General features: G+C 36.6%; 2 protein-coding genes and 2 pseudogenes across 8 annotated transcripts; 1 reads left to right on the forward strand and 3 right to left on the reverse strand.

The window, feature by feature from the left end:
* Positions 1 to 575: 575 nt before the first annotated feature.
* LOC125195653 (homoserine kinase pseudogene) lies at positions 576 to 3,560 on the forward strand (annotated as a pseudogene). 5 transcript variants are annotated; one of them, XR_016129002.1, is made up of 4 exons: positions 576 to 1,829; positions 2,351 to 2,427; positions 2,501 to 2,609; positions 3,245 to 3,560. The product of XR_016129002.1 is annotated as a homoserine kinase pseudogene, transcript variant X5 (transcript). The 5 variants fall into 5 exon arrangements; XR_016129000.1 differs by having other exon boundaries at positions 3,235 to 3,559; XR_016128999.1 differs by having other exon boundaries at positions 2,512 to 2,609; positions 3,235 to 3,559.
* Positions 3,561 to 3,830: 270 nt separating this feature from the next.
* On the reverse strand, positions 3,831 to 4,948 carry LOC125195655 (E3 ubiquitin-protein ligase ATL6-like; annotated as a pseudogene).
* A 3,299-nt stretch (positions 4,949 to 8,247) lies between these two features.
* LOC125192246 (phosphoglycerate mutase-like protein AT74) lies at positions 8,248 to 11,012 on the reverse strand. Its single transcript, XM_048089765.2, has 2 exons — positions 10,446 to 11,012; positions 8,248 to 8,818 (listed from the first exon to the last, which is right to left on the reverse strand). Exons 1-2 carry the CDS (start codon positions 10,930 to 10,932, stop codon positions 8,382 to 8,384), a joined length of 924 nt encoding a protein of 307 aa, XP_047945722.2. The 5' UTR covers positions 10,933 to 11,012; the 3' UTR covers positions 8,248 to 8,381.
* A 1,494-nt stretch (positions 11,013 to 12,506) lies between these two features.
* Positions 12,507 to 16,566, reverse strand: LOC125196191 (guanosine deaminase-like). 2 transcript variants are annotated; one of them, XM_048094602.2, is made up of 7 exons: positions 16,415 to 16,566; positions 15,577 to 15,627; positions 15,150 to 15,212; positions 14,292 to 14,351; positions 13,156 to 13,346; positions 12,938 to 13,042; positions 12,507 to 12,863 (listed from the first exon to the last, which is right to left on the reverse strand). In XM_048094602.2, exons 1-7 carry the CDS (start codon positions 16,428 to 16,430, stop codon positions 12,675 to 12,677), a joined length of 675 nt encoding a protein of 224 aa, XP_047950559.2. In that variant the 5' UTR covers positions 16,431 to 16,566; the 3' UTR covers positions 12,507 to 12,674. The 2 variants fall into 2 exon arrangements, with proteins under 2 accessions (XP_047950559.2, XP_088913867.1); XM_089057741.1 differs by lacking the exon at positions 15,577 to 15,627 and having other exon boundaries at positions 16,415 to 16,546.
* Between the last annotated feature and the right edge of the window lie 1,731 nt (positions 16,567 to 18,297).

Here is an 18,297-nt window from a genome sequence, read left to right on the forward strand (position 1 = left end):
CTCGTGGTATCACATTTTGCCATCTGCACGTGTCACCCGGTATGGCTGGTAAGTCATCCACTTGGTCGAGTGGATGGTGCTGCACCCGACCGGAGCCCATATGTGGCCTCCTCTCGCCACGAAACTCCTTTCTCTCCCTCGTCTTCAACCTTCGGCCCCACAATTGATCCACAATCCTTGGATCTAGCATTGCATTCTATGTCCAAACGGCGACACACGACGCTTAAGAATTTTGATGCAATTCAATAACTAAGGCCTCATTTGGTATCACGGAATTGGCTTACGGAATTATAACTGGAGCCTTCAATTCCGAATTCAATGTTTGGTGCCATAAAAAATCTTGAATTCCAATTCCTCTCAATTTCATAATTTGAATTCCACAATTTGAATTGCGATATAAAAAATAGATATTTTGAATTCCATAGAGTTATAACATTGAACATCTTCATAAATTACATATACTACACAAGTTGCTCACACTATATATATTGCACACATTATATAATTTCTTCAAATTCAGTTTCATATAAATTTAGATCATTCTTACCAAACAAAATATCTGAGGTATTCTAAATTTACCACCATTGCCACGATTAGTTAATTACCACGATTTGATTATTAGTACTAGTAATTAGTTTGACTAAATACCTATGAGTGTAGGCTATTTGATTTAGCATTAGCAAAATTAACCCTTTTCACTGCCACTCTCCAACTCAGTCACAATGGCCACCACCACATACCTCAATCTAACCACCATCACCGCCGCCGCCACCAACAACATCTCCCAATCCAAACAATCAAGACTCACCACCTCCGCACTCCCCTCCTCCACCTACACCAAATCCACCGAGCCCCTCCCCCTCTTCTCCTCCGTCAAATCCTTCGCCCCCGCCACCGTCGCCAACCTAGGCCCCGGCTTCGACTTCCTCGGCTGCGCCGTCGATGGAATCGGCGACCACGTCACCCTCCACATCGACCCCGCCGTCCACCCCGGCGACCTCGCCATCTCCCACATCTCCGGCGCCGGATCCCGCCTCACCAAGGACCCCCTCCTCAACTGCGCCGGCATCGCCGCCCTCTCCGTCATGAAAATGCTCGGGATCCGCTCCGTCGGCCTCTCCCTCTCCCTCGACAAGGGCCTCCCCCTCGGCAGCGGCCTCGGCTCCAGCGCCGCCAGCGCCGCCGCCTCCGCCGTCGCCGTCAACGAGCTATTCGGCGCCCCTCTCTCTCAATCGGAGCTCGTCATTGCTGGATTGGAATCGGAGGCGAAGGTCTCCGGCTACCACGCCGACAACGTGGCGCCCTCGATTTTGGGGGGTTTCGTTTTGATCCGAAGCTACGAGCCCTTGGAATTAATGCAGCTCAAATTCCCTCATGAGAAGAGTCTCTATTTTGTGTTGGTGAATCCGGAATTCGAAGCTCCGACCAAGGAGATGAGGGCGGCGCTGCGGCCGGAGGTATCGATGTCGAATCACGTCTGGAATTGCAGCCAGGCGGGGGCTCTGGTGGCGTCGGTGCTGCAGGGGGACGTGGTTGGGTTAGGGAAGGCGCTGTCGTCCGATAAGATCGTGGAGCCGAGCAGGGCGCCGCTGATTCCCGGGATGAAGGCGGTGAAGAAGGCCGCGATCAAGGCGGGGGCGTTTGGCTGCACGATCAGTGGGGCTGGGCCGACTGCGGTGGCGGTGACTGACTCTGAGGAGAGGGGTAGGGAGATTGGGGAGAGAATGGTGGAGGCTTTTTGGAGAGAGGGGAATTTGAAGTCTGTGGCAATGGTGAATCAGCTTGATAGAGTTGGGGCAAGGCTTGTTAGCAGTGTGCCAAGATGATGTGTAATTCATCATTTTGTTTGTTTCAAATGTTGTAGTTTCTTAGATTTGCTTTGAATTTGGATGGCAATAAGCAATGACTGTTTCAATGGTTTGTAGTGATATGAATTGCATAATATGATTCTGGGCTTGTTTTCTTGGAAATGGATTTCATTGAGATGGTAATGGTGATTTCAAATGTTGTAGTTTCCGAGATTGCATTGAATTTGGATGGCATTTTGGAATAATGAAGTACTATGTGATTTCCAATCTAGCTTTGACTGTTTCAGTGGTTTCTATTGATTTAAATTGCAGAATATGATTCTAAGCCTATGTGTTGTGTATATCTCTGTATCTTTTTTCTTGGAAATTGATTTTCATTGAGATAGTAATGGTGATAGCTAGAAGGAAGAAATAATAGAGTTAGTTTCTTTCTCATATGCTTTAGTCTTTACTGTCTGTTTGACAATGATGACTGAATGCATAGATGGATGTATTAAGGAATCAATAAAGCCTAGTGTAAAGGTAATAAGTGATGCTTGCAGGGATATTTCCATGATTAGCAAGAACCAGTTAAAAGGGAGAGAACTCGAGTTGCATCGTCTCAATTTCAGATATGAAGGTGCATTTTGCTTCTTGCCTCGTTTAATTACAGACTGGCCTAGAATGTAGAAAACTGATTCTAACTTTAATAGGTATGTTTCAGGGCCTTGATTGCAGTACATTGGTATTGCTGGTGGCCATTTTTGCTTCTAATTCTTTGTCATGTCGCCCATCCAAGAAGCTCTCAGGCAGCCTTAACAAGTTAGTTTTATTTTCACTTACCGTGTAGCTAATCGTTGATTTTTGGAATTTGTATTTTCGTTTTGAGGCCTATCATTTCTTTGTTTATTGGTTGGATGAGGTGATGTTATGAATGATGAACGGATGATAAGTATTCATAAATTTAGTGGTATCTTATGACTTAACTCTCAGAGAATACATCTGGGAATTGTCTATATTTATCAAGGGATTTGGGTTTTGTTAATTTTCTTCAATGAAGATTTCATATGGTTTACACTATCTTCGCTTCAGATAGAATGATTATATATGTTGAACTAAGAGTGCATGCTATCTAAGCATATGCATTTTCACTTCTTGTGTGGAAAATGTCCTGTCTTTTTCATCGCATATTGACTCGATCACAATGAGATTGAAGTGATTTAGCCTATGTCACTGGATTTGGAATTTAGGTTTTACATAAGCATATTTGAAGACTACTCATGCTTTGTGCTTTTCCTGATGCTGCATTTTCTGCTTTGATTGAGGATCTAATTAAGAGATCAGCTTTTGTATCATCCAACCAAGATTTAAAATAATGCTCATTTTGATACTCAATAATATCTCTAATCCTGATTGGATGTGTGTATAATCTTCTGATGGCAAGCAGATGAATGCAGTTCTGTATTGGGATAAGCTATCGAGGACTTTTCAGTTTGTGAGAAGAGGGTGATTAAAGATGTCGGGAGGAATGGGGGGTGTTAAGTTGAGCTGGGAAAGGATGATCGCTCCGCAGCTGCATAAGTGGGAGGGCCGACGAGGCTGCTGCTTTTGGATGAGCGGTATTCCGATAAACGCATTGAGGTATATCGTAAGGCAATTAGGGTTGGTATTTGCGTCTCTTGTGATGATTGTACATTCTTTGGTATATAATTCTTTTGTGACATAATATTTCAAAACCACGGTGGTTGAAAAAAATTTGCGGTATATTTGTATCCTGAAAAATCATGTGTTGAGTACTCTTTTAAAATTTACCGAAACAATAGAAACATCAATGAAAAATGCTCAAGCGATGAGACAACATAGACCTTTTACCTTTACAAACATACATATTACTCGATAATTATAAATATCAATAACAAGCTAATAAGACTATATGATGTTATAGTACTATAACTTATTAGATCAATATGGTCTAGTCATTTAAAAGTATATTATACTCACATTGTCTAACTTTTAATTTATCCTCTAACCAAGAAGAAGAAGAGCAAGAATTCAAACACAAAATAGATTAACGAAAGAATTCAAAAATATTTGGTGGCTGACATTATTAAGCTCACGCTTAGCGATCTACTCTGCTCAAAGTCAGCATATTAAACCGAAGACTTACTCCGGTTTTCCGACATTAAACCGGTTTTGTCGTCCGTCTTCGGCTTCAAAGACGCGAACGAAGGCACCCTCAGCGGCGGCCCACTACTTTCCCACTTTCGCCGACAACCCTTTCGCCTCTTGAGAAGAAACTCCACCGGCCGCTCCATTCCCCGCTCAATGTAGTAGCCGCGCTGGTCCAACCGGTCCGGTCCATCATCTCCTTCCTAACCGAGTTGGGCAGCCTTAATGTGAACCGGTCAAGATTTTCCACCGGTTGGACCAGCGAGTGACCGGTCGAGTGCGACCTAAACTTATCCAAACCGACCACTCTCGCGGTTCGGACCGACCACCACCTATCGGACCCGGTCGGTAAATCAAAGAACCGGGTCTGGTTCGCGCCATCCTCTCCTATTTGAACCGCGATTTCTCCGGTTCTCGAATTAGTCCTGTCCGCAATGCTAGTCCCATCCTCGGGCGCCGGTTGAGATAACTGAACCGGCTCGTCGAGATTGGCCCGGCAGACCGGGCAGGTGACGTGCGACTCGAACCATGTGTCGACGCAGTCAGGGTGGAAGACGTGGTCGCATTTCGGGATCAAACGCAGCGTTTCGTCGTCCTCGAATTCGCTGAGGCACACGGCGCACCCGAGCGCGCACTTCCCGATCTTGTGCTCCTTCACCTCCGCGTAGGTGAACGTCGGGAACGCTCCGACCACCGCCGCGTCGAGGCCGCGCTCCCCCGCGGCGAGGCGGCGGGCGCCTATTGAGGGGGCGGCGGAGGGGGCGGCGCTGCTGTGGCGGATGTAGATCGAGAAGAGCCCCATGAAGAAGACCAATGAGAAGAGCGCGCCGAACATGATCGCCGACGACCTCGCGTCATTGCAGTGGCTGCCAATGCTGGCTTCCGGCGGCGGCTGAGCTCCGGCGGAGGTGAGGAGGAGGAGGATTAGGGATTGGAGGAGAAGAGATTTCATGTTGAGAATTTGACATGTGAATTTTGTGAGGGAGAGAGTATAAGAAAGAGCGCGTGTGTGCGGCGTAATTAATAGTACTTTTAAAGAGGGGATAAGAGATAAAGAGATGAGACAGAATTAAATTAGAGTCATATTCATGCAAAGAAACTTAACTTTTCTTACTTTTGGATGGAAATGGAACATTCTAATGTGAAGTAATATTAATTTAAGCAAGAAAATGTAATTATTGCCATTTTTATGAATGGAGCATTCAAATATCCAAGTAAATTAGTTCAAGCAACAAAACTTAACTATTCTTAGTTCATACTATCTTTTTGGGGTAATTACACTTTACATACGAAATGTTTCACCAATATTTCAATTAAATACAAAATATTTTAAGTTAACAAATACTCCCTCCGTCCGCCATTAGGAGTCCCGGTCATTTTTGCACACTCGTTTTGTAAAAATGATAAAATATAGTTAAAGTGGAGAAATGGTAAAATAAGAGAGAGAATAATATTGAAAAGAGTCTTCTTAACATTATTCTCTCTCTTACTTTACTATTGCTCTACTTTAACTATTTATTATCATTTTTATAAAACGAGTGCGCAAAAGTGATCGGGACTCCTAATGGCAGACGGAGAGAGTATCATACAAAAAGTTTGATTAGTGTTGCAAATTAGGACATTCCCTCTAAAAATTACTAATATCGTTACTTTTTCTTATTTTTAATCCTTTCGACTCTAAAATTAGCTACGAAAGTTAAATGTGAATTCATTGCTTGATAAAATGCCCATATGGCAATGCATAAGGTATTATTTAGACAAATAATATCATGTTTTTTAGGGCACAATTTTGGAGAAAAATAAGAAAAAGTAATAGTGTTAGTGATTTTTAGATTGAATGTACTAATTGGTAACACTAGTCAAACTTTTTGTATGATATTTGTTAATTTAAAATATTTTGTACTCAATTAAAATATTGATAAAATATTTTGAATTTAGATTGTAATTACCCCTCTTTATGGGGCATTCCAAGTTCTAAGTAATTTTTTCGGATTTATGATGTTTTATTTGTTTTCTTTCTTTCTTTTTATTTATGATGTTTTGTTTTATTTTCTCTCTTTTATGAGACAATAATTACTTATGCGCCTAAAATTCATGTTAATGAATCTAACAACGAAGATAGTAAAGCAGGTAAAGAAAAGGAGCACATAAAAATCATAACCGGAAGTGAATTGAAGCAAACTGGTTCATGATTTAGTCAGCATATAGTAATAATTAAATAGTACTCCTAGTATTATACAATAGGGTGTTTTCAGTGAGAACTTTTTTAAAACAGGCAATTTTAAAAATTGAAAATTATTCAGTTCTCTATATATTAATATCAGTTGACCTGATAAAAAAAATATACTATGAGTTTATGATATTTAGTCAGAAATTAATATTCATGAACTAACGAACTAATATTAATTTAGTAATTAAATTTAATATATATGTGAATTGATATATTAATATATTCTGATTTTAAGATAGAGTTTCAAATGAACCATATCCTATCATACAAAATGTTAAAAATTTGTATCATAGTATAAATATGAAACTATTAGTGATTAGACGGAACTAAATTGTCATGAAATTCAAGCAAGAAAACTTAACAATTAGTGAAAAAAATCAAATTTGTTTCTAAAAAACAATTAGTTGAGAAATATAGCTTAGTGGGTATGTGTCATCTCTAACTAATAAATTGATAAATTTGAGTAAGCACAATCACAAAATACATGTTAAATCATATAACCAAACAAGGGTCTAATAACTAATTTTCCAAAATCAATATAATTACAAATAGTCTTCTAGTAATATTTTAAAGTTGATAGAAATAGGTACTTTGTAATTAACTACATGTAGGTATGAGTTTGAGGAAAATTCATACTAGTATTTTTCTCCAACCGAATAATTGCAAAATTGATCACCATTTATTGCCTGCTTGCTTTGGAATTAGGATGAACCTTACAAAATTGATGACCATTTATCAATACTTAAATTAAGGTTTATAATAATCTTTTAATTATGTTTTACTCCCTCCGTCCCACATTATGAGTATTCTCTACGTTATTCTATCTCTTACTTTGTCATTTCTCTACTTTAACTATTTATTAGGGCATTCGCAATGGGGGCCGATTCCCAGAGTCGATGGATCGGTCCCCCAATCAGCCATCATCGGTCACCATAGTGGGGAGGGAGCCGATCTCCCTTCCCCTTTGCCTTCGCCGTTCCGCCGATTAATCGGCCAAGCCGATGCACCTATCGGCTTCACATCGGCCCGCGATAGGCCTCCATTGCGGAGGCTCGGGCCGATGGCGGAGCTGATTTTCCTTTTTTTTTTATATTAATTTTTTAATTTTCTTCTCCTATATAATAAATACCTCAATCCTCTTCATTTCACAAACCTACATCCTTTACTTCACAATTTTTCTCACTAGAAATGTTTAATTTCACCCACAATTCGGATTCGGATTCCGACGTCGGCGAGAGCAAATCATGCACTCCAACGTGATATGATTGAAGAACTTTGGAATCGGAGGGGCTGATGTTTTATTTAAATTCGTTTATCGTTGTATTCTGTTTTCCAATATTGTAATATATCGAAGAATGAATTTATTATGTAATTTTATTTATGTTATTTAGATATTTATGCTTTTTTTAGTTTTTGAAATGAAATGAAATAGGCTCTGAGATAAGCTCTAGGATGGGCCTGCTGACGTGGCAGGAAAAATGGAGATAGACTTTGAGATGGATTCCGGAGAAGGGCTCTCTTTTGCTAATGCCCTTAGGAGTATCATTTTTATAAAACGAGTGCAGAAAAGTAAAAGTGACGATTAATGTGGGACGGAAGGAATATTAATTAATCAAATAACTTATTAGTTTTCAGTTAAGGGCTATTAACTTAAAAATGACACAGGGTTTGCATTTAGATGCATTGCATTGTAGCTCAAATTTAAATTGACTATAGTTTTTTTTTAGCTCGGATATGGAATACAAAAACAAGATTATAAACTGTCTAAGAAGTGAAAAGTTAGGATTGGAATTATATACGTTAGTTTTATTTTATAAGTATTTTGAAGTTTCACACTTATAAATGCAAAAATAGAAAGAGTGTAACACTTAGGAAGATCGATGCATACCTGCATTGCAAGTTGCAACGTCCAAGTATCAGTATCCACTGGCTGGTCCAGAACATAATTTTAAAGGGTAAATCCACAGGGTAGAAATGGTCGATTTGCAGCCTAACGTGAACGAATGAGGAAGAAAGAAGAGTACAATGGGTGCACACACATACAAATCCAACATACGGTAGAGTACAAAGGGCACTGGGTACATACAAAAATTAATCATCAATTCTCTTTCTTGTTTCCCACATTCTTTACTATTCAATGAGTTAGCATACTAAGTCAATACAACATGTTCATCAACAGGCAGAAAAATGACGGATTAAGAATCATTTGAGCAGTCAAAATAGGGCGGTGATTGTAACTCATCACCAGTGCCTTCAGTTTCTGGGTCTGCAAACTTGTCAAAGAAGGAGTTGGGATACCACGAGCAGCTGTCGGTCCAGTTACCCTTGTTAGCTTGAGCTCGCCACTGTTGGTCTGCTATCATATCAGGGGATAATCCCCATTCTTGCATTTGTTCTTCACTGTGTTGGACCGCAAGACTGTATTCTCCTCCTTCGCCTAGCTGCATTACCTGGAACTCACAGTTCCCAAGGTTATTCAAGTGCTCAAACTGCTCGACTGTCCATTTGAACCACTTCATAAGAAACACGCGAATCGCAAGTCCGTGTGATACGATAACAAGGTTAAGTTCGTCAGTTGGGTCATGGTGGAGCCTGCTCATATCTATGTCCCTCCATAAGGATTCAAGAAAACCTGCATATAGTAAGCATTTCTTTGATTTCATATCTCACAAGCGCTAAAGAAACAAGATAAACTGTATCAATTTCGCAAACTGTTGGCATAATCACCCTTAAACCACTAAATTTGACTCAAGATCTGCTCTTGTTTTCCCTGGGGTGGCTCTAAAATGGTTCAACAGATGAGACACTAAAATAGACAGCAACGCATAAAAATAGAATGATCATGTAATATGTTCATATTATTAGTGTGTTTCTATCTCTCGCACATTCTTGCTTACTCAGCCACCTCTGCCTTCCTTTTTAGTATTCTTTCCTCTTATGCTTATTCTTTTCTATATCCAATAGCCACGGCCAACCAAAGCCTCTCCATGGTCCTCTGGCTTCTAACTTTTTCCCCACTCTGCTGCCAATAACTTTAGCTGGGCACCCACTAAATAGTGAACCCTCTTCTTCCCTCCCTTCCCCAACCATTCAATTCTCCCCATAACAATAAAACGCACACATAATGCATTTAAACACAACACTTTCACACATACGAGAAATGATGAGAACATTTTGAGAGAGAGACTATCCCAATAATACACACCTAATAATCAGTATTAAGTTTGTCAGCACCAAGAGTAAACCAAATACAGATGTGGAGTTAAAAATGTGGATTCAGGGGTGTGATCAAATACTAACTAATTTACAGTAATAACTAATAACTAATATCAATTTTGTAGGTTAAAAATATCAACACAAACACATAAATTTGTCAATATTCTTGTGTTGATAAACTTATGTCTTTGTGTTGATATTTAAATTTACATGTTGTATTGATATAATAATGTCTTTATGTTGATAATTTTAATACACAGAATTGAAAGTTATTAGTTATTACTGTAAATTATAGTTAGCACACTAACGCAACACTGTGGATTCAGATGAAATACTATGTCAGTATGGGTTCTCATAGGAACTTAAGTTTGTAATCAAGGACTCTGTTCCTCCCATTTGACAGCCCAGTTTTTCTAGGCATAATTTTTTAGTCATGCCAAAATAAATGACATGCCAAACAAATGAGAAAGTAAACCTTCGAAGGGAATCTACATGGGCATGCCAAATTCAATTAAAGTGAAATAAAACACCAGCTTTTAGTATATTACTGTACACAATCCATGGAATAATAATGACTTTAAACTAAGTCCATGAAGCAATTCTTATCTCCTTGTCTTAGCCGATCATGAAAATCAGAAGAAAATGCAGATACCGTCAAATCTAACATTATTATTCATGTTCTATTCAAATGTCTCTGAAGATGTTTGCTAACTAAACTAACAATTGCATAAACTTGCCATATACAGCACCCAGAAAATGCTCTCAGATCCATTGCATCAAGTAAATACCATTTCAGCAGCCATATTTTTATACACTATAATATCTTACAAACAGCAATCTCAGTATAAGGACACATATGTTCATGATTTGGTAACTGTTCATCCAAAACCTCAAGGAAACATTACGTGACCTACTTGATTGTTCATCAATCAGGGCAACGACTTAATCAAATCAATACGCGCAAAATAACAAGCAGCTAATTCCAAGAGAGAATAAAAAAGTGCGAGTTGAAATACTAAAGTTGAGAGGAAAAAAGAACATACTCGAAACGCGATCGAAAACATCGGCGGCAGACTCGCCCTCAGGAAATCGATAGAAGAACCTCCCAAACCTCTCCCTGATCTCCTTAATAACCTTCATCCGTTCAGCAACCTGAAAATTGCCGAAATCCTGCTCTCGGATCCGACATTCCTCCCTGGCGCCGATGATTCTGCTCCTCGGAAAGGCTCGGCCGATTCCGCGGAGGGTGGAACGCGTCCTGGCGTAGGGGGAGACGTAGAAGTAGACCTTCCAGTTGGAGGAGGCGCCGGAGTCGGATACGAGGTCGTAGATCTGAGCGCCGGCGCGCTGGGACTGCAGGTCGCCCTGGGGAGTGAGGGGGATGCGGTTGTCGGGGGTGGTGGCGTAGGCGGCGCCGTCGATGTTGCCGGCGCTCTCGCCGTGGCGGATGAGGATTATGCGCTTTGGAAGAATCCTCCGCTCGCGGTGCTTGGATTGATGGTGATGATCATCGCAATTGCGATCTAACATTATACGTAATTTTGAATTTGTGTATTGTTTCAGAAAATGGATTGCTCGTTTTTGTTTATTTATACGCTGCGAAACAGAGGTGTTCGGTTTTGACCTTCAATTTTCGATTGTCAGACGTCTGACTCGAGCCTTTCTATTCATTTTTAATTAGATTTGCAATTATTTTTTAGATTTGGCTTTTCATTTTTAAATTTTAAGTAATCATTCAATATGAATACCATTATCTTTTATTTTTAATTTATTTTTCAAGAATTAATAGTAAGTAGGAGTTTTTTATATTTATTTTGTGATTAAGTGACTTAGTCTTATATTAAAAAAAGTTAATATTTTCTTCTTTCGAACTAAGATGATCCAATTTTTTTTTATAATTTGTTCCAACCAAGATACATATTTTTATTTCGGTTAATTTCCTTTTTCTAATTAATACACCCAATCATTTTTTTTTCTTTTCATATAAAAATTTTCAACTCTTTTTTTTCTTTCCATTTAATAACACTTTGTTTAATTAACCACGTTAACTAACAACTTCACGACAATTAAAAAGTAGTAAAAATCTATTTCTCTTATTATAGCCATTGTGTTTTTTTGGCATAGAAATTAAGGAATGTGTGTTTAATAAATTAAACTGAGAGTAAATATAGTAATGAGATATTAAATATGTTGATTTTTGCCATGAAGATATGAATAACTCAATTATAGTAATACTACTACAATGAATGGAATACGATCCAACTAAACAGATACTCTTTCCGTTCGACGGTAGTTGAGTCATTTCATTTTCTGCGTTTCGAAAAAATGATAATAAATAGTTAAAGTAGAGAAAAGTAAAGTAAGTGAGAGAATAATGCAAATAAGAGTCTTATCTACATTATTCTCTCACCTACTTTACTTTGTCTTTATTTTAACTATTTATTATCATTTTTCTAAAACGAGTGCAAAAAATGAAATGACTCAACTATCGTGGAATGGAAGGAGTATAACTATAAAGAAAAAAAATTCTATTTTATTTCTTATTTTGAAGATATAATGGTTTATTTGAGTTTTCTAAGGTCAATTACAACACCATTTTATAAAACCTAAAGAAAAAAAAATTCTTTTAGTACTAGTATTTTCTTTCAAACTGCTTCAGTTTTTGTTGTTGTGTCAGAAGAAGCATAATCCTAAACCTAGAATTTATCTATTTTTATTGTATATAAATTTCAAATGATGAAATTAGATTAAGGAAATGGTAGAATTGAACTCACTCCTATCATATCCATTTCCCCTACTCTTAAAGAAAAAAGATCAATAACCTCTTAAGTTTTTTTTTTCGTCTAATAAAAAAGTGTGGCTGAAATCAGATAGATCATCTATATAGCACGTAGTAATACTGTAATAGTATCCAATGTCATGTGGTCCACGATTAAGGCCAAGACAAATTCAACCCAATCTCCATTTCACACCTACGAATTGAATCACTAAAAAATACTACTCGAATATATCATCATATACAATAATTATTTCTAAACTAGCATATTCAAATCCGTAAGTTGTACTTGTGTCACACAACTATGTATTGAATCATTGATGCAGCCTTCAACTCAAATAAAGTTCATTTCATAATTATGCATTTACAAAGTTACAATTATTAAGAGAATACAGCAAATCCCTTTATATGAAACGTTAAATGCATCAGCAAAGAACAAAAGAGCAGTTGTTGAGTAAATAGATTTCATCAACAATTACAATTGAAGGAATATTCTTCAGTATAGTTGAAATTTCTCCTTTGTTTTCTCGAATACCTGCTCTGCTATCATCGCCCCATTCCCATCAGCTCTTTTGATTTCAAGATTAGCCTTCTGGTAAAACCCAGTACCTCTCAATGCATCTGCTATGAAGTCATCGAAACCGATGGCAATAGCAGCTTCAGCTTTCGCTCCGTACACCAGTCTCTGAAATAAAGATGTCAGATTGTGGAGACGAATACAAGTTCAAAGGCAAAGAGAGGAAATTCAGCAGTCAATACCTTGATTCTGGAGAGATGGATTGCGCCGAAACACATGGGGCATGGTTCACATGAAGCATATATCTCACAGTCCGAGAGCTCAATCCTGTTGAGCTTCTTGCAAGCCTGGAAATGCATGGTAAGAATACACAGCGTAGAGACGATGAACCCAAATAAAGGAAAACAGTTTTCAGATAAATGTACTGTTCAAGCAGGTTGACAATAAGGAATATTCTAACCTCTCTTATTGCTGTAACCTCTGCATGAGCAGTGGGGTCTGTGTGCTTGAGGACCATGTTATGACACCTTACGACCACTTCATCATTCTGTACTACAACAGCACCAAAAGGACCTCCATCTCCACTATCGACACCTTTGTACGCCTCTTCAACTGCTTTTGTCAAGAATTTGTGATCTCTATCCTGAACAGCTGCAGCCATTACAAAAGCAATAATGTTACTATCTATTCTATCATATGTTCTTGAAATTGCAAAGTATCTTAACCAAGCAACAAATGGTTGACTAAGATTATCAATCATAAAGGAATTGGGAAAACAGTCCTCTAACCAGGAACAAAGAACAGTAATACTTTGGTATATGATTATTCGTTACAAAGACTTATAAACAGAACATATAATTAACTATGGTGTGACCTTCAAAAGAGAAAATCTAAGGGAATTCTTACAACATTCACCATTTTCTTCATTCTTAATGAGAACATAGTTCTCTGAGCAAATAATCCACTAAATCTTTCTTAATGGTATCAGAGCCATTGATACATAGGAGATTAAAGCCAATTCAGGTTATGGACAGAGATGAAGTTATGAAGCATGAAACGTACATGCTAGAGTCGATTGTGTCAAATCATGAACAATTGGTCCATATGAAACTAAAGCATTTAGTAGAAAATGTAAGAGAAAACACAAAAAAATACAAGCAACTGAGCAACCTCAATCAATTAAAATATTGTGAAAATTATGACCTCAGATCAGTAACAGCAATCTGCTTAGTCTTTCCCATCTCTCAAGACCTTTTGTATGCCCCCTATACTATCAATGTACAACATTATTATATCTGGTTATTTATGTAAATATAGCTCAGTTACTGGAAGTATTCCTGCATTGGTCAAAGTTCTATCAACTAGAAGATCTTTCAACTCAGCAAACAGGATCTACATATGTATGTGTGTGTGTGTGCGTGTGTGTGCAAACTTCATATAACTTAGCAATTTATGAAGAACCTAATACAATTATGCAAGAACTCCACTTCATTTAAATCAAATGTGCTAAAAGTCGCCGCCAATCATTTTGTGCAGCAGAGAAAAGGCAAAAGGGATCAGAAAAAGAAATTGAGGAATTGGAATTGAGATTATTACCTTCTTGATGACCAGGAAATGCAGACGCCACTGAGATAGTTCCATCTTTGGCATCGACAACTAATAGAAAAGGAAGACAATCAGCAAAATGCAGCGAGGTAAAATGCAAAGATCATTGTAATAGGTAGACATAAGAGAGAGCTAGTTTGCTAATGGGATTTGCAAAATGAATTCTACAAAATAATGTTAATATATTTAGTATTAGGTTGAGCACCAACCCGTGTGCTAAAGAGGATACTACAGAATGCAAAAGTAAATCATATGTTCATTTAATTCAGTGGCAGTATTGCATATCAAGTATCACTGCAATGTTTTAACGTAGAAGGGTCTTTGAAATTTTTTTAGCAGATAACTGGTAATGATACCGGATGAACAGTTTAAGATAAAGTAAATTGAACCAAAATATTCCATTTCACTCTATAATTATGACATGATATGGCTATAGCTAAGCATATAAGTCATCTTATTAAAGCTTTTTCCAGGATTAGTTATGCAAGTTGCATCCACAATCACATATATGCATTGCCTAGTAAAAGTGTGGTGCTAAGTCTTCTTCTACTATTCAATCAGTCATTCATTCCTTCGCGATTGAAATATATATATATATATATATATATATATATATATATATATATATATATATATTTTTTTTTTTTAAAATTTTGTGAACATTCTTAAGTTAGGCTTATTCTTCAATATTTTCTACTTGCAAGGTTATCGTGCATGTCAGAGATCAAATGTTATAAGTTGTACTAATATACATGACTTGATAAAATAAGAACAATAAGAAGCATCAAATTATTAACCAAAAAATTAGACTTGAAGTATAAAGTAATAAAAGTACAGAAGCAAGCTTGCCTTCTTGATGACCAGCAAATGCAGTAGGAACAGCAGCAATATCTCCATCTTTAGCTTCAATAACTAATAGTAAAACAGAAGGGCCAGCCAATGAAGAAAACAGAGGAATAGTATATAGCTTATTCTCCCACGTCGAAATATATATTAATTAGTGATAATCATCCCATATAGCCAAAAGAAACCACCAACTCGAGTCAAAGTATCCAAGTTACCAACAAATAACAGATGCGTATTGAAGCATGTATTCTCTGCAGTTAAAACAATGGAGGGACAGAATCCACATGACACACTTTGTGAAGCATGGATTTGCAGCAATTACTAGAGTCATTATATCGAAGAGATTTTATCAAACTTCATTTCAGGTGAGAGAAACAAATGGCATGTCCCATAGTGGCAATAGTAATGCACAAAAAAAATGTTGAAATACCTTCTTGATGAGGAGTGAATGTAGCCGTAGTTCCATCCTTAACGTCAACAACTGATTAATTGAGGAGCACAGTCAAAGACTCAAAATAAGACATACGGGTATGAATTATGGAGTAGTAAATTAAATTTATCCTCTAGTGAGCTTGAAAAAAGCAAATACTAGTAATCATATGCTAATATTTTGCAATTATAACATCTCCAATTGTCTCAGAATTACTACTACACCATCCTTTAGTAAAATGAGTCAAATGACACCATTTTTGTATTACACATTCAACACTAAATATAATAAATACTACATCAATATGTATGCAATGCACTTGGAAGAAAGAGATGAATAAATCACATCTTATTACTTCAGCTGGGATACAAATCATCCATCTAGATCTAGTCACTCGAACTAATACAAGCATTGGACATAAATGGATATTTTAAGTAATCCGCTCTTATCCAACTTTATCCACCAACTAATACCATCAGGTCATGAAATAAATCGAAAATAATCGCAATCACGAACTAATAGTCATCGTTGTCCTCAACTCACGGCTCTAAAGTAATAGTAAAAACCAACCACTAAGTTTTACGAAAGCTCGATCATTAGCAAAGCAAAGCCCCTACCTAGATTCAGCATAACCTTGCAGATTGCACAACGATTCAGATTATGATTAGCGATTAAATTGCAATTGATGATTATTTACTCATTGCGAACACGCATAGCCCCAAATCGAAACAAACCACAAAAAAGAAAAGGCCAAAAACAGATAGAACTTACAGCTGCACTAAAAAAAAACGCAATTGACGAAATCCAAATTAAAATACAGTGCGCATGAGCTGCTAACCTTTAGCTTTTTCCATCGGAGATGAGAAACAGGTTTGTGGCAAAGTATTGGGGATGGATCCAAAAAGAGAGATGTATTTGGAAGGCTATGTGATGATGTATTGATGTGGTGGCAACGCTAAAAAGATTTGGAAAATGATGTTCACGTTACAAATTGATCACTCAAATTATATATAGGGCAAATGCAAGTTCTATTACTATTAGTACTCTCTCCGTCCCAGTAAAGATGATCCACTTTCCTTTTTAGTTTGTCCCAATCAAGATGATCCATTATTTAACACCTTTATCTCTACTTTATTCCCTCTCTCTTACTTTACTCTCTCCTCTTAACACACAAAATATAATTGCATAAAATCCCGTGTCGCCCAAGGAAAGGATCATCATCTTGGAGCGGAGGGAGTACTATTTTATTGTTGATGCTTTCAACTTTAAGTTGTCTTTTTTTTATTGATAGACGACGTCGGTTAATTCATTAATTGCTTACAATTTGAACTTCACGATTTTTTTGTTTTATTTTAAAATTGCATGTTTTGCACAAGAATTTATCCAAATTTTATAAGTAATTTTAAAACAATTTGACAAGGTATATGTACTACTCCATAATAATCCTATATTTGAGAATACTTGGTTGATTGATATTAAATTGTACTTCCTCCATCTATTATTAATTGACATATAGTAATTTTTTTATTTTCGACCGTTCACGATATTTCGATTTTATTAATAGATCTCACATTTCACTAATTCATCTATATTAGCTTATACTCTCCATCCCATAAAATTATGAGCATTTATATTTAATAAAAGTTGGACCGCTCATTAATCATATACTACATCAATTTATTTTACCATTATGGCTGATCATTGCAACTCAACACTCACTATTTTAATTACTCTTTTTTCTCTCCTCTTTTATTTTACTAATTATGTATTAATTTAATTTTTATGTAATTTTAAATGTTTATAATTTTATGAGATTTATAATCTTAAGACTAAGATTCCACTAACTTCCACCCACTTTCCCTATATTTCTTGAAAATCAAAACGAATCAACTCAGGTCAATTAGTCGTAAACGTATGGAAACATGAGATTATTCAATTATTAAATTTAGTTGAAATTATCCATAATTAATATCGTCAGAGAGGAAGGCAAGAGTATATAACACTAATTGTATATTGTATTGTTGTAAATTACATATATTGAGTTATACCAGTACCAGTGTATCATAATCAAATATATATAAGACTTAATCGTAAACCAAATATTTATAAAACTTAATCCTATGTAACTTATTAAATCGCAAAAAAAGGTCTAAATTTGCACAAGAAGACAGTGAACTTGTTGTTGAACAGACTGTATGTGTCAAGTTTGGCTTATAAAATTTAAGAGATAGGCTTCCAATTTGAATGATTCCCGTATCCACTTTCTGTAATAATAGTATGTGTCCTCATACACAGAACTTAATATTTTGTAGAGCATATCAAGAGACAAAGAATATTGTATTTTATTATTTTCACATGTTGATACATAAAAGTGTGTATAAAATTATTTGAATAGTAGTATTAATTTTTGGGTCAAAAAAGTTTAATGGATATGGATAGACTTTGTTTGTGAACATAATAATAACTAATCTAATCACCTCCACGTATGTACAGAAAAGATAAGATGGTTTTACTTCATGATAGGAATTCAGAGCCAACAATAAATTGAACTATTTTGATGTTATATTTTGAGAAATTACAGAAATTATGTGCACGAGTATATTTACAAGTCATGATCATACTCATTAAAAGTGTGAGATTACGTGTAAAATGCTACTTACATCAAACAAAATATGATCAATCACATCAACTGATTTCTCTTTCCAGATTATGATTTATTTA

The sequence above is a fragment of the Salvia hispanica genome, chromosome 4 (genome assembly GCF_029641045.1).
Source record: "Salvia hispanica isolate PSC_SH4W2 chromosome 4, Shi_PSC_v1, whole genome shotgun sequence".
In the NCBI taxonomy this organism is placed as follows: domain Eukaryota; kingdom Viridiplantae; phylum Streptophyta; class Magnoliopsida; order Lamiales; family Lamiaceae; genus Salvia; species Salvia hispanica.

Bases quoted from the DNA above. Each gene is read 5' to 3' on its own strand.
- LOC125192246 (XM_048089765.2), bottom strand. From the start codon at position 10,932: ATGTTAGATCGCAATTGCGATGATCATCACCATCAATCCAAGCACCGC. The intron at 8,819-10,445 runs GTATGTTCTTTT...TACTATATGCAG, and splicing joins TGTTTTCGATCGCGTTTCGA to GTTTTCTTGAATCCTTATGG.
- LOC125196191 (XM_048094602.2), bottom strand. The intron at 15,213-15,576 runs GTATTTCAACAT...TTTTACTATTAG, and splicing joins ATTCACTCCTCATCAAGAAG to TTATTGAAGCTAAAGATGGA. The intron at 12,864-12,937 runs GTATTGACTGCT...TCTTTATTTCAG, and splicing joins TCCATCTCTCCAGAATCAAG to AGACTGGTGTACGGAGCGAA.